Source organism: Staurois parvus, unplaced genomic scaffold, assembly GCF_062004578.1.
Source record: "Staurois parvus isolate SC_StPar_1 unplaced genomic scaffold, SC_StPar_1.0 ptg000682l, whole genome shotgun sequence".
Lineage (NCBI taxonomy): Eukaryota > Metazoa > Chordata > Amphibia > Anura > Ranidae > Staurois > Staurois parvus.
Genome location: NW_028318478.1, coordinates 10,369,024 through 10,385,120, shown reverse-complemented (window position 1 = coordinate 10,385,120; position 16,097 = coordinate 10,369,024). Strand labels below are relative to the sequence as shown.

General features: G+C 39.8%; 1 protein-coding gene across 12 annotated transcripts in view; it reads left to right on the top strand.

The window, feature by feature from the left end:
- The window catches only part of TJP1 (tight junction protein 1), a 492,978-nt gene that overhangs the window by 432,077 nt on the left and 44,804 nt on the right, over positions 1 to 16,097 (top strand). For all 12 annotated transcript variants that reach the window (XM_089652456.1, XM_089652457.1, XM_089652454.1 and 9 more), the window contains 7 exons: positions 3,904 to 4,037; positions 6,183 to 6,288; positions 7,256 to 7,406; positions 10,378 to 10,486; positions 11,359 to 11,578; positions 13,109 to 13,293; positions 14,441 to 14,536. In XM_089652456.1, the coding sequence (XP_089508582.1) occupies positions 3,904 to 4,037; positions 6,183 to 6,288; positions 7,256 to 7,406; positions 10,378 to 10,486; positions 11,359 to 11,578; positions 13,109 to 13,293; positions 14,441 to 14,536 (1,001 nt within the window). The remainder of the gene's footprint in view (positions 1 to 3,903; positions 4,038 to 6,182; positions 6,289 to 7,255; positions 7,407 to 10,377; positions 10,487 to 11,358; positions 11,579 to 13,108; positions 13,294 to 14,440; positions 14,537 to 16,097) is intronic.

Genomic DNA, 16,097 nt, shown 5'->3' with positions numbered 1-16,097 from the left:
TTAACAGCTTCAACTCTTCTGAGAAGGCTGTTCACAAGGTTTAGGAGTGTGTCTATGGGAATGTTCGACCATTCTTCCAGAAGCGCATTTGTGAAATCAGCCACTGATGTTGGATGAGAAGGCCTGTCTCTGTCTCCACTCTAATTCATCCCAAAGGTGTTCTATCGGGTTGAGGTCAGGACTCAGTGCAGGCCAGTCAAGTTTCGCCACCCCAAATTCACTCATCCATGTCTTTATGGACCTTGCTTTGTGCACTGGTACGCAGTTATGTTGGAACAGGAAGGGACCATCCCCAAACTGTTCCCACAAAGTTGTGAGCATGAAATTTTCTAAAATGTCTTGGTATGCTGACGCCTTAAGAGTTCCCTTCACTGGAACTAAGAGGCCAAGCCCAACCCCTGAAAAACAACCCACACCATAATCCCCCCTCCACCAAACTTTACACTTGGCACAATGCAGTCAGGTAAGTATCGTTCTCCTGGCAACCGCCAAAACCAGACACATCCATCAGATTGCCAGACAGAGAAGTGCGATTCGTCACTCCAGAGAACACGTCTCTACTGCTCGAGTCCAGTGGCGGCGTCTTGTACACCACTGCATCCGACGCTTTGCATTGCACTTGGTCATGTAAGGCTTGGATGCACATGCCTGGCCATGGAAACCCATTCCATGAAGCTCTCTACACACTGTTGTGGTGCTAATCTGAAGGCCACATGAAGTTTGGAGCTGCAGACAGTTGGCGACTTCTGCACACTGTGCGCTTCAGCATGCATTGACCCCGCTGTTTCATTTTACGTGTCCTACCACTTCGTGGCTGAGTTGCTGCTGTTCCCAGTTGCTTCCACTTTGTGATAATACCACTAATGGTCACCATGGAATATTTAGTAGCCAGGAAATTTCACAGATGGACTTATTGCACAGGTGGCAACCTATCACGGTACCGCGCTTGAATCCACTGAGGTCCTGAGAATGACCCATTCTTTCACAAATATTTATAGAAGCAGTCTGCATGCCTTGGTGCTTGATTTTTATACACCTGTGGCCATGGATGTGATTGAAACACCTGAATCCAATGATTTGGAGGGGTGTCCCAATACTTTTGGCAATATAGTGTATAATTTGTATGGAACATATTTTCTTTTTAATCTACTGACATCTTTTAGGCATAAAATAGAATGTTTTGGGTAGATTTCTCTGGTTATTCATATTTAAAGTTGAGAAACAAATGCTTGAGGGTAAAGGTGAGCTGAATCTATTCTGACTATGGGGTGAATGTACAATTTCTGCTATGGTGTTATACATATTGAGCACATCATCCTGACATATCACAGATGTTGGGAATCTAAGCACACTGCCAGAACACATACACTTGCTGCAATAACACCTTTCATGACTCATGGGAAAAGCAGCTATAATTTTGTACAAGTTGTCACCTAGAAACAAAGACAGATTGCTAGCTTAGCCCCACATAATTCCTGCACATTCAGGAGGTGATATTCCATCTACTGTTCACAACTGAATATTTAACTTCAAAGAAAGCATCCTATTCTGTACTAGTCTATTTTGCAGCCTTAACTTGATTTACTTATCAGAAACAAACCTTGTCTCTGGAATTTATATGGCCTCTCTTTTTCTGCTTTTTTTGGCTATTTAGTCAGTTGGCTCCAAATGTTAGCCTTCTAGCACTCTGCAACTATTTCTACACTTTTCCATATTTCTGGTTTGTTGTCTTTTAATATTCATTACTTCTGTTCCTAACCCCTGTCTTCCCCACCGCTATAAATTGATGCCTTTCTGGCATAGAGTAGTGTCTGAGAGGATGTTACCATTGTTTCTTCTGTGCAGCTTTTCAATGCAGAGATCTCTGTGATCACTGGAGATGGGTTGCACATTGGTGTATGTGTGTTTTATGTATGTATTATTTTTTCTTTACCACTCCTAATGGTTCTTTGAATTGTGACTCCCACCCCTTATTATTTCTGCATTCTTGTGGCACAGTGTGCTCTCCCCCTAAGCTCTGATCACTTCTGAATTTGAAGCTTTTAGAAACCTGGTACGGCAGGACTCTCTCTCCCGATTTCCATGTGCTGCAGGCAGAGAAGGCAAAATCTGTTGTGCATTAAATTAACTAAAATTGCATTCCCCCCGCATATTTTTGTTTTTTTTTCTTGTATAATTTATAAAGTATAGCGAAAACTTTTTCCTATAGATCACAGGAGTGAAGTTGGTTCTGCACTCCTGTGACCCCTTTTCAGGCAACAGCAGGCTAAAGCGTCACAGAACTGGTCAAGGCTCAGAAAGATCCCGACTTTAATGTTGGGATCCACACAGATGCCTGGATCGGAAGTTGGCTCAGCCTCTGCAACTAGGATCGGTGCTGCAACCATCTAGGTGAATATGAGTTTTTTTTTTTTTTTAAATCTAAAACCATACTTCTCTTTTAAAAATGTGTTCAGGGTATTTTTAAAAACAGATTAAAAAAGAAATGCACTTAAACAATCTGACAAAATATTTTTTGTTTGCAAAACTTTTCAAAAGTTTTGAAGGCTGTGTTTACCAGTGGACATGCAAGGGTTGAAGATGACCACCTATGGCCAGAATCGGAGAGGTTGCTAATATTCTGACATGACACGTGTACATGCTTATCCCTAAATTTGGGGCTATTCACATCTGTATAGATCTGTGTTCTTGTAGGACACCTTTCACAGCACCTAAAAAGGTCCTCACTATAACTTTCTCCTGCACTCTGCAGTGTACATTGCTCCAAACATGACAGTATGCAGTGATTTGGATATACTTTCCCATGGATCAGGCTTAAAATTCAGAAATTAAGAAAAAAACCCTAATAAATCCATTGTTTGCTTTATTTTGTGAAAAAAAATAGCCTATTAGCAGCCCTAGTGTTTGGACAACATTGCTTTGCTGAACAAGATTCATTTCTGCTTTTTCTCCTTGGCCTTTTATTATTTGTAATAAGTGGATTTATTACAATCTTCAGTGTATTCATATGCCAGCCTATTGTATCCTTCAAAACATTCCACCCGTGTTTAAAAAATCACTGGCTTTATCTTTCCAAACAGGCCTTTTCCCTATTGACTCTGACTGACTAGAAAAATGTTGTTATCTTTTCTGGAACATGCTTCCTGTAATTATAGTTAATAAAGGACAACAAGGTTACGAGCTGTCTTTCCAGAATTATGGCATTGTGAGCCTTGTATTGCACTCAAATGCTGTCAAAACAATGACAGATATAATGAAAGCAAATTTGTGGAAATGATTGGCAGCTTTGTTACTCTGTAACTGCTGAGTTTCATCCCCCTCTGTGGCTTGTTAACTATGATAGTGTGATCAAATCTTATTCCTGACAGCCTGATGGGATAAGCTAGGGTTTGTTTTGAATTTGACCTTCACATTATGTGCTTGCACATGATTCTGAAGGCATATGTGGAATGGTGAAGCATTTTTTTATTTTATAAGGCTTGGAATCTAGAAATGTATTCTGTGCTATTTGTATTCAGGTAACGGTAAGGAATAGTCATTTGTCCCTTTGTAAGTTTGCTAGTTTCCTGCCTGTTGCAGCAGAGAGATCATATATCTGGTATTCTGATATTCTGGTATTCTGACATCCCAACTTGCCTAGTCTTGTGCTTCCATGGTCTTTCTTCCAAGAATCTATTCCAGCGGATGACAATCTATGCTCCTAAACATTAAAGTAAAACGAGCTGCTGAAAATAGGTAAGCGATCATGGAGCAGCTGTGGTCTTGAGGACAAAAACAAGGGTCCAAAATAGGTATTAGAAGTTGGGGGTTGATTTGTGTGTGTGTGTGTTTTGTGTGTGTGTGTTTTTTGGTAAAGGCTTCATTATTATCCCTACAATACTAACTCCTATACTTATTCTGCAGCACGCGGAGTAGAGATGAGGATAGAGTATCGAAGCCTGGAGTATCTACACCTGTGAAAAATACAAACAGCGCAACCCTACCTAGAGCAGCAGATGATCTGGACAGAGCAGATAAGCAGACACCTCCTTTACCAGGTGATAAATCAATTCATTTTCACAGCATGACTTCACCAGAAACTGAATCTATTTCTTTGAAGTACAACAGCGTTTGATATTCCAGAGCAGCTTTATTCTGTGTGACCTCAGATGGGATATCTCCTGCTCCACCTCTGGTCCAGCTTTTGCTCAGATGATAAGGGCTCCCGTTTTCCCTGGAGAATACCCTAGAGCAGGGGTGGGCAACTGTGGCCCTCCTGCTGTTGGTGAACTACAAGTCCCATCATGCCTCTGCCTTTGGGAGTCATGCTTGTAACTGTCAGTTTTGCAATGCCTCATGGGACTTGTATTTCTACAACAGCTGGAGGGCCACAGTTGCCCACCCCTGCCCTAGAGGGCGGATGACATAGAAACGGCATGTCACACTTCAGTGCTTACTGGCACTTTTTCTTAGAAATAGGATATCACCAAGAGTAGTGCACAAAACAGAATTGTGTCCGTTGTGCTGAAACTTTGTTCTGTAATAAGGAATTATTTCCTCTACCGTGGATTTTGTCAGGAACTACTTCTGAAATCTTGAGAACGAAAAAATCTTCAAAGTCCTTTTTAATGGCCCTATATTAAATTAAGGCTCTTATCCTTAAGACTGTGCTTAAAAATTTGTGTTTTTTAATGTGGTTCTAAAGGCTGAAGGTTTTTTACCTTCATACATTATATACATGAAAATAATAAACCTTCAGTGTGCAGTTCCCCTCAGCCCCCACTAATACTTACCTGAGCCCGATCTCGATCCAGCGATGTGCATGAGAACAGCAGCTCTCCCAGCTCTCTCCCTCCTCATTGGCTCAGACACAGCAGAAAGAGGTGTTGGCTCCTGCTGTTGTCAATCACAGCCACTGAGGAAGGGTGCTAAGCCATGCTCTGTGTGTCTTATGAACACAGAGCGGGGCTCGGGAGCAAGCATGCACAAGTGCCCCTATAGCTTGTTATGGGTGCACTCGGCAGTGGGAGGAGCCAGGATTGCTTTCTGCAAAATCGTAGGCAAGTATAACATTTGTTTTTTTGTGTTTTTTTTTTTTTTTTTTTTTTTAACTTTACAATCAATTTTAATTATTTTAATTTATCCTTAATTGTTGTAAATAAAAAGATTTGAAATAATGTATTAAGTGCAATAATTTCTCAACAGTGACTATCTCTTGCCAGTATATTTTTTTTCAGATATATTCCAGCTGTTAAAGCTGTAAAATATTGCCATGCTTTATTAGTAGTTCCCTTTAAATTGACTTGGAATAACTCTGCATGTCAAGGACAGGTCATAATGTTCTGAAGTTAATCTTAAATGATTTATGTGCCAATTTGGCCTTGGGATCCTGGCTAAGAGTAGTTAAAGTGAAATAAATTCATAGCTTTAAAGAAATAAATTTGCTTTGAGTTTTGCCTTCATTTACTACTTTCTTAGATTTTGTTTTTTTTCTTTTGGCGCTAAGATCAGAGTACACATCTATTTACTTTCTGTAAAAAATTATTTGCTGACCTTAAAGACAGCTATTTAAATTCGAACACTATGAAGTAATCTCATGACTCAAGACTTGCCACCTTCCTTCATGTGTTTAACGATAATGTAATTTCAACATCTTTTTCTGTAGTGTGCCCTGGCAATACTTACTGTATCTTGGTTGTTGAATAGCCCATTCTGAGGCCTTTCCCTGCCTCAGAATGGGCTATTCACACTGCAGTGAAGCACCTCTCAATAGATTGCCGAGGTCAGCAATAAACTGCGGATGAGATGGGGAAATGGCTACACTTTAGCATTAATATTACATCTTTATCTGAATTCTAGGTTTTACATCTACATCACATGTTAATGCTGCAAAGGGTTTACATTATTAGATTCTCTACAAATACAGCATCTTTGCAAACTTCTTTGGCCCCTGTATCAATTACACAGCACTGACAGTTAATTACATGTACATAGCATATTCCTCTTGCCTTTATGGGGAAGATAGGCTATGATGCACACACTGCGCAGGTCAATGAGGCAGTAAATATCTGCGACGACAAGAATCTTGTTGTTAAATGCAAAACTTCAAATCAGATTTAGCCTTGAACTATGAGAACATAGAGTTTGAATTAATTTTAGTAGAAATTGATAACTGTTTTTTTCTACACTTTTTCCCCTTTTAGAGCCAAAACCTGTGTATGCCCAGTCAGGACAGCCAGATGTAGATCTACCTGTCAGTCCATCTGATGGACCTTTTCCCAACTCCACACATGAAGATGGCATGCTACGGTAAGGGACATTCTACTTGATTGTATCACAGTAGTAGCCCATTCTCTTTTCCCACAGAAAAAAAATTAGCATCAGGAAACAGGTCAATACTCATATGCTGCTATAATGTAGAGATATTATAAATAGCTCTGTCGAGATTAAAGAATAGCATGATTGCTTTATTTGAAAGGTGTTTCACAAGTGAAAATTTCCTGCCTGAGATACTGCCAACGCATTGCACTCATTTTCTCCCAGCTCCTTGTATTGTCAGTGGACATTATGCTGCCCTCCTAAAGAATGAGCAGTTCAGCAGGGGGAGAAAAGTCCCATAACATCTTCTTTCTTCTCTTTGCTGACCTTTTTTTTTTTTAAGAAATGACAAAACCTCTACGGAAGCTATATTTCTCGGGCTGATTGTTATTCACTATAGGAAACTACAGGAAAGTAGTTCTTTGTGCATTGAGGTTGAATTGCAATAATTCACGAACAGTTCATACTATTTATCTATTTTGACCTGCACTTATGATGGCTCACCCAAAACATATGAGGTTGCTAGTCTCCTAACCCTTGGTTAAAATGTCATGATTCCAGTGTGTGTTCTACTCTTTCTGAGTGTAATTAGCATGTTAATAGTCTGCGTATTTGTCAGGCATATCAACATTACCTAATTTCCTAACTCAAAACTGAATACCTTGTATTTGTCTGTGCACCTAATTTTCAGTCATACCAAGCAAACGCCTCTACTTTGTCATAAGACTTTTTTTGTATTGTGTCTACCTACTTTAATATGTCAGTAGGATGATCAATGAACAGGTTTAACTTTCCAGTGTAAGCATAGTGTGTTTAGCAATAACAAAAACTACTGGAAGAAATCACTAGCATCTGTATTTGTATTGTGCCTGTGGTACTTAAGGTACTATTTAGGATGCATAAATGTAATATTTACGTTTTGTTTTAGATCTAAAGAATGTTATTTTGTATCACACAGGCCTAGCATGAAACTTGTGAAGTTTAGAAAAGGAGACAGTGTGGGACTACGTCTTGCTGGAGGAAATGATGTGGGTATTTTTGTTGCTGGTGTATTGGAGGACAGCCCTGCAGCTAAAGAAGGACTGGAAGAAGGTGATCAGATACTTAGAGTAAGTAATGTGGGATTTATTTGGTTTCTTTGCAGCTTTTGATGTTCTCAATTCTAAACCTCAGTTTACCAGTAGGCATAGTGTGGGGTTCCATCTAGAAGCCTCTCAAATATGAGGATCTTTAACCCCTTGACGCCGATGGCACACAAATATGCAGTCTCACGGAACTGGGCTTTTTTCCGTGGGGCGTACCTGTCTTTTGTGATGGGAGTGCACCGCTTGGCGCGCTCCCAGCACAGAGACCGCGGTGTCACTGAGAGCCCCGGGTCCCGGTCTAACGATCGGGACCTGGGACTTTCGATTCCGGGTGACGTGATCGCTGTGATAGCCTCTGATTGGCTATCACAGTGATCAGTCACTGTGCAGCCCGGCCCCCTTGTTTTTTCTCTCTCTATGAATGGAGAAGAGAGTTACATTGTATCTCTCTAACTCTTGACATAGAGAGATCAAAAAAATGTTTGTAAAAAAAAAAAAAAAAGAATAAATAAATATTAAAAAATAAAATAAAAAATAAAGAAAAATACCTAGATCAAGGTTTGATCTAGTTCAGTGCCAGGGATAATGTTTGGGTCAGGGTCAAAGGTCAGGATTTAAAAAAAAAAAAAAAAAAAAAAAAATTGGTGTCAGCATTAATGTCAGTGTGTTTTAGGTAAAAAAAAAAAGACAAAAATAAAATGCGCACTATTGTTACTGGTCTACTACGGGTACAAACAACAAATAACATACACATATATGGTATTGCTGCGATCGGGAGAATTTATTTTGGGTTGTTTTATGGAGGTGGGTTACGGTCGTAACAAGAAACACACAGCTAAATTAAAAAAAAAAAAACTATTTTTTTTTTTTTACTATTTTGGGCCATTTTTCCTTTCATAATAAAAAAAATTAGGCTGATTGTGGCTGTGTGATGGTACTCTGCTGATGGGCACTGCTGGGCGACAGGTGCACTGCTGGGCGACAGGTGCACTGCTGGGCGACAGGTGCACTGATGGGCGACAGGTGCACTGATGGGCGACAGGTGCATTGCTGATGGTAACTGATGGGCAACAGGTGCATTGCTGATGGCCACTGATGGGCGATAGATGCACTGCTGATGGGCGACAGGTGCACCGCTGGTCAGGCAACAGGTACACTGATGGGCGACGGGTACACTGATGGGCACTGAAAGGCGACAGGTACACTGGTTGGCGACCAGTACACTGCTGATGGGCGACAGATGCACTGATAAGCGGCGGGTACACTGATCGGCAGTGATGGGCGACAGGTGCACTGCTGATCGGCACTGATGGCCGACAGGTACACTGATGGGCACTGTGACAGGGGCTGTAATGTGTGTATGCACTGTAAAAACGGTAACTCACTGTTAGAGCGGGTAACAGTGAGTTACTGCTCACTGTTTACATTTGTGATAGGCTGTAATTGCACACAGCCTGTCACGTGGTAAAGAACGGCAGCCAATGGCTCTCTACCACAATCGATGATGACCTGTGTCCAAGGCACACAGACTACCAGCGATCGCTGTGCGGCGCACTCTTGCGGCCACGCATGCGCGGTTAGAGTGGGAAGACGTCCTCCCAGAACGAGAGAACCGCCGCCTGTCCGTCATTTCCATATATGGCGGGCGGGAGGCGGTTAAAGAGACTTTGTGTTTGTACTCTCCCCCCCCCTCCACACACAATTTTATGTTTAATAAGGGTTAATTATGCAGCTCCCTGCAATTAGGAGTTCTGGATTAATTTAATAAAGAAGATATATAATTAGATTTGACTTGGTTAGTTACGATCTCTTTCAAGAATTCCAATGCCCTTTGGTAAAACCAATGCAAGGCACAAGAACTGAAGACATGTTGTCTTTGCTTTCCTAGATCTTTAGAACTTGTTTACGTGTGAAATGCATGTCTACGTAAGGTATTTTGAAGAACATATTGCTAATAAATCTAAGTACTTTGAGCTGCCCCCACAAATATTTATAAATGAAAAACACTGTTGCAAGATGTTTGATACAAAATTATCAGGACTAAATCAGCTTGAGGCTCCATGCACACTAGCATGTTTTTTTTTTTTTTTAAATCTTCACAAATGCTGGATAAAAAACACTGGTAATAACGTTTTTTAGGAGCGTTCGCGTTTTATAAGCATTTTTATAGTACATGTAGGGAAAAAAGATTGAGAAAAAGCTATTAGTAGCATTTTAGTAGTGTTTAGGAGTGTTCAGCATTTTTTTCTACTGGCAAATCGCTCCCAACCAAACTGAATGAAGGAGCAGCCGTGCTTCCTGGACTGGATCGTCGTGGGACTGGGACCAGAGCCAGGTAAGAAACAGCAGCCCCCTGCCCACCCCTCTACTTAGTGTCCCTTCCGGTGGAAGGTGGGGGGCGGTGGCACCGCGCCGCCCCCCTAAAAAGTGCCGCCCTGGCACCAAGTGTCATCATGCCGTATACCGGCGTATAAGACGACCCCCGACTTTTGAGAAGATTTTCAAGGGTTAACAAGTCGTCTTATACGCCGGAAACTACGGTATATTTAAAGCGCTGCGTAAATTGACGGCGCTATACAAGTACCTGTAGTAATGAATAATGAGATCTCTCCCTATAAACTTCCCTGTTTACTTAATTCTAATGGTATATTGGCAAACAATAGCATTTTTTTATAGCACTTGTACTAATCGTCAAAGCAGATGACTTCTGTTTTGGAATCCTTCGTTATCATCATCGGCATTATTATTATTATAATACGAGATTTATAGAGCACCTACAGCACTCTTTAGTTTTTGCTGCATTGGATTGTTCATGCTTTCCTTCAAGAAGTACTATATTAATGTCAAGGAGTGCATCACATTTCTCTTTAGGATTGTCTGTTCATGACAGTTAATAAATTTAGGTAAAAAATTATTTCAAGTGTAAAAAGTTGTATTGTTTTTTCCCAGGTCTATTAAATGCATAACATTTTAAAATACATATTGTGTTCCACAGGTAAACAATGTGGACTTCACAAACATTATCAGAGAGGAAGCTGTCCTTTTCCTGCTTGATCTACCAAAAGGAGAAGAGGTCACAATTCTGGCGCAGAAGAAAAAAGATGGTTAGCAAAAGACATTGCTGATAGTTTTCCAATGTACAAGTCTTTTATCACACTGCAAATGAATACAAGTTATACAGTTTGTGACATCTGTCACATATATATTCATATTATATGTTAGCCTACTAACTGATTGAATGTAGGTGTTAGATGATTTCAGTCATTCTATCCGTAATCAGCAGAAGGCGTTTAAAATATTCTCCTTATAATGAATAGGTAACATAGCTATAGAATGTTCCTACACTGAAGGGAGTGGAACTCCCTAGTGTGAGTTCACACTTGGACTGGCACACTGCGCCATAAGTACCATCATTGTGCAAACCCGCCACCCCAGTTAAATGTTGGAACCTCTTGAAAATGTAATTCTACTATCGACTTTGTGAGCTGTGTGTGATTCTCCTGCCCTTATACAACCATGCTGAGCTCTGCTGATCAGACAGTCGGCAGTGAATTGTGTAAGTTAGGGTTAGTATGTCTTTCTGCCCATTCCTGGAAATATTGCAATATGCTCAGGCTCTAATGGTGCTGCACTGCAGGTGGGTCAAAGCCTGAATCTTTGGAATGCCCATTGTGCATCATCTTTGACACTTGACTAGTCTTTGTTAAGTGCAAGGAAATGTAACTCTTGTGAATTCTGGTGGTCAACTTGTTTCCTAATTTAATTGTGCTAAAGGTAAGACCTCTGTGTATCAGTACTTCTTGGACCTAGAAGATGGGAGTAGACCCCCGAACGCTCATCCTGTAAAATTAACTGTTTCATAAAAGTGATCTCGGACAGTACTCAACTCTGTTGTAATTTAATTACAAACCTGGAATTAACAGTTGTCAATTGTGATTTCTTATTCTGATATTAATTTTCATTTTGGTTCTTCCAGTTTATCGTCGCATTGTCGAGTCAGATGTTGGGGATTCCTTCTATATCCGTACGCATTTTGAGTATGAAAAAGAATCTCCTTATGGACTCAGTTTTAACAAAGGAGAGGTATTCAGAGTGGTGGATACACTGTACAATGGGAAACTTGGATCATGGTTGGCTATAAGAATTGGGAGGAATCATAAGGAAGTGGAAAGAGGGATTATTCCAAATAAGAACAGGTAAGAGAAATTCTTTATTGTTGCATTTTCCTATCAACTTATAATTGATCGGTTGAACAAAGCAGCTGTTATAAACATTAAATATTAGATATTTAAACATAAGATATTTAATGTTGCTAGTAATCTATACAGACGCAAAATAAACAAATACAGCAGCAATATGTTAAAGGAGTAGTGTAGGTCTCAGGAAATCCTGAAAATGATCTAATCTACAATTCATAGAGTGTTTGTGTAATCAGCAAGCTGTAGATATAGTAAATAAAAGAATAAATAATAAAACATACCTTTTTAATGTGAAACTTGGGATTACTATGGTGTTCGGTGACATCACTTAATTGTGGCTCGAGAAATACAAAAATGTGTTTGTAAAGGTATAGACATAAGGATGGTGAAATTTATCTAGGTGTTTTAGAGATGTATGAGTGAACCTCCGATAGGAACATGTAGGGGGAGCATTAAAATCAGTGCAAGGGAAACAGAGTGGGCTCTTAGATGAGAAACTAGGATGTAATTTATAAACTTGCAATAGAAAAACTGAAAAAAAGAATATTACCATTAACATAATATGTGGTCTTGAAAGACATTTCATGACTCTTGGATGAAATCTTGGACTCTTGGATGCACTTCCACTGTCCTTCATACAAAGGGGAGGACAGGGGCCTAGTGGCAGGGATTGCTCCAGTAGGGAACAATATAGTGGCACATAGGGGCATTTACTGCTATCAACATGCATTTCACAAACTGGTCCCCCTGCTGCTACTGGACCAGTGAGTGAAGACCCCAAACTCATGGCTGTAAATTTACTAAAAAAGTGACTTGCCCCATTCATAGAAATTTTAGTTATAAGTGCAGGGCATGAGTGTGCAGCAGGAGGAGAAGGCAGGAGAAATGTCTTTTTTGAGGACTAGTACAGGGCACATGGTGATACCAGTGTAGAAAATCAAAGAATGCATCCCGTCTGATAAGTCTGTGAAGGAACCCCTGGTTTACATTTCAGACAATAACAGATTATTTTTGGTTCGAAAAGTGTTCAAACCAAAAATCTAGACTCCTGTCCTTGTGGAACTGTATTATTGTTTATTCCAGTATTGGATCACCGTTCATTCTGGAATATGCAACCTGTTAGTCCAATGCTTAGCAAGCTTATAAGGTATAAAACTTTCTATGCTGCCAAATTAATTTATTTTATTTATATTTACTTTACATACATATATTGTACATTCACATCAATCCCTGCCTTCAAGGAGCTTACAGTCTAAGGTCCCTAACTCACTTTCATACATACATATACTAGAGCCAATTAAGCTATGAGCATGTCTTTGGAGTGTAGGAGGAAATCGGAGAACCCGGAGGAAACCCATGCAGGGAGAACATGCAAACTCCAGTCCAGTCTGATCCCCTAGAAGTCATCAGGGAAAGACTACTGGTGGAGGAGATGGGGGGCATAATGATGTCCTAAAATGTATTGCTGTATCATATTTACAGTAGTTTTCTAATTGGTTTCCATTTTTTTTTCTATTCTTTTCTCAGAGCTGAGCAGCTTGCAAGTGTGCAGTACACTCTTCCCAAAACAGCTGGTGGCGATCGTGCAGATTTTTGGCGTTTTCGAGGCCTCCGAAGTTCTAAGCGAAATCTCAGGAAAAGCAGAGAAGATCTCTCTGCCCAACCTGTTCAAACAAAGTTTCCTGCATACGAAAGAGTCGTGTTGCGAGAAGGTATGACGCTCTTCACTTGGTCATTTTGTGGCTCTTTCCCCCCATTTCTCTGCCCCACCTTTCCCACAAAGGGTGGCTGACAGATTCTGTTTTCAAAGCTTATCCTGTATTTGAAATGTGTGTGTGTGCGTGCGTGCGCGCGTGCGTGTATATATGTGTGTGTATATATGTGTGTGTGTATATATATATTTTCTTTCAGCGAGAATGCAGATCCGTGTTAAAACTTTTATTCAGAAGATATTATAGTGATATAACATTACCTAGAACATAGCTAAAAAAATCAGTGTAATAATCATGCCCACCCCTTTTGCTCAAAAGTGGCAATGTTAGTGCCGAAATACATGTGACTAAGTAGGGATGGACAATTCCCAGTCGTCTTGGCAACAGACGACTGGGAATGACGACTGGGAATGACGACTGGGCTGAATTTAGCTCAGTCACACACTACACTGGCAATACAGTAGAGAAACAACCATTCCCCTTTGCCTTCCTGGTAAGTTACCAGCACATCATGATTTGGGCCTATAACTGGAAGTTGTAAGACCCACTGCTTCACACTGTACAGGCTCACTTGTGGCGGCACTACACCAAGAGCTGTACTCTGTATGCTATAATCTTCATATTAACTCTGTATACTCATGGCGGATATGAGGCAGTATGTTAGCATGCGTAAGTGTATAATCATGCAAGGTATAGGCACATAATCCATTTTTTGGACTGCTTATTGTATTCTGTTACTATTGTATATTTAACCCCAGTCTTGGGGATGTGTGCAGAAGATTGTATAAGGTGTGGTTGAATTATGTCAATGTTGTGTTAATGTATTCCGTTTTTGATGTATGAGAATTTGTAATAAAATACCGTTGTAGCAGAATTTGTTTTATACTGTTTCAGCACTTTCATTGCTCTTGAATAGTGAGTAGCACTAAGCTGACAAGCTGCTAACTGATCTAAGGGGTCACTTACCTCACTTTCTGTTTATTTGTTCAATGATGTACTTCCCAGGTAATTGCTTGTTTAAATTTAAAGGTACAGGGTGGTATCTTTTTTAAAAATGTATTTTTAAATGTCTGAGAGTTCCCCTTTAACACTGCATATTAGTGGTCAAACTTTGTGTACCAGATGATAGGCATTTTGTCTCTTCCAGCTGGATTTCTCAGGCCTGTTGTTATCTTTGGTCCCATTGCTGATGTTGCACGAGAGAAGCTGGCAAGAGAAGAGCCTGATATTTATGAGGTGGCAAGTAAGTTTGCAATGATTTCCTGTTAAACTCTCTCTAGTTGGTATAATTCTTAAGAAGTTGCACAATGAATGTTACACTCAGTCCTCATCTAGTTGTCTTTTCTTTATAAACCTGCCAGCCATGCTTGTAAATGTTGTTAAATAAAGATCAGATCACTAGAATACAAAAAAATACATAACATTAAGGTCTCGTCAACACCAGTGTGTGGAGACGTCAGCTGCTGTTTGCTGGTGCAAATTTTTGCAGGCTCCTAAAAAATTATTTATAGTAAATGCAAATTTTTTTGCCTGCATTGTGCATTTATTTTTCTCTATTGAAACATTGCATCCTGACAGCGGGGACTCCCTGCAGCTGCTGAGCAAGAAAACTTTTCCAAAAAGCCCATTCGATAGAAGTCAATCATTAGACCTACTTCTGTGAAAGTTTGTATGGCATAGTCAGAGTGCTAAAAGAAGGCAAGGTGACTAGGGAGATCACCAGGTATTTGATGATAATTGGAAAACATATAGAAAAATAATATTTACAGGTTATTATGAGCAAAGAAATACAATTATAGAACATCATTATTAAGGTTTACAAAAACTTTAAAAGCTATAGGTGAATTATGACATTCTGCCTTTAGTACAGATTTCATGCATCAAAGCCTTAACAACATATAAATCTGCTGTTAGGTAGGCTGCCAGACTTGGTATATATCGATAGAGAAGGCTGTCCACACAATCCTGGTTAAAAAATAGTTTGTGTTTTGTCCCTTTTAAAAACCTAAAAATCTTATTAGAATAGAAAAACACCTGTTGATCTGCCTGAAATCAAGTGTGCTCTGAGTGTTGGAAAACCAATGTCACTTTGGCCTGAATAGGTAAGATGATATTGCCTCTTTTAAAGTATAGGCATTTTTTTCTAGTTTTTGATAGAATGGAAAGTGATTTCTACACCTGTCAGGTTTGTATCACTGTCTGTGTCCCCATTATGGAGATTCACCCTTTATGTTAAGGGCTTCGTTTTACTTTAAAGTGTGCTAACCCTATTAACTTTTTATCCATGCTACATTTACCAGTTCAGGTGCTCTCAACATTTCTAAAAGTACCCTTATCTTTTACAGTATGCTACCCCTTGTATGTCTCTTGTTGAAGAGTAGAGGGGAAATTAATTCATATATCAAGGATATGCTGTCCTGTTTTATGGGAAAAAAATGTAAACTATATTAACCACTTGCCTACCAGGCACTTATCCCCCCTTCTTTACCAGGCCAATTTTCAGCTTTCGCGCTGTCGCACTTTGACAATTGCGCGGTCATGCAAGATTGTACCCATATGAAATTTTTATCATTTTTTTCTCACAAATAGAGCTTTCTTTTGGTGGTATTTAATCTCCGCTGGGCACTTTACTTTTTGCGCTATAAACAAAAAAAGTGCAAAAAATTTGAAAAAAACGAAAAAGTTTCTTTGTTTCTATTTTAAAATTTTTCAAACCGGTCATTTTTCTCCTTAACTGATGTGCGTTGATGAGGCAGCACTGATGGGCACTGATAGGCGGCACTGATAGGAAGCACTAATGAGGT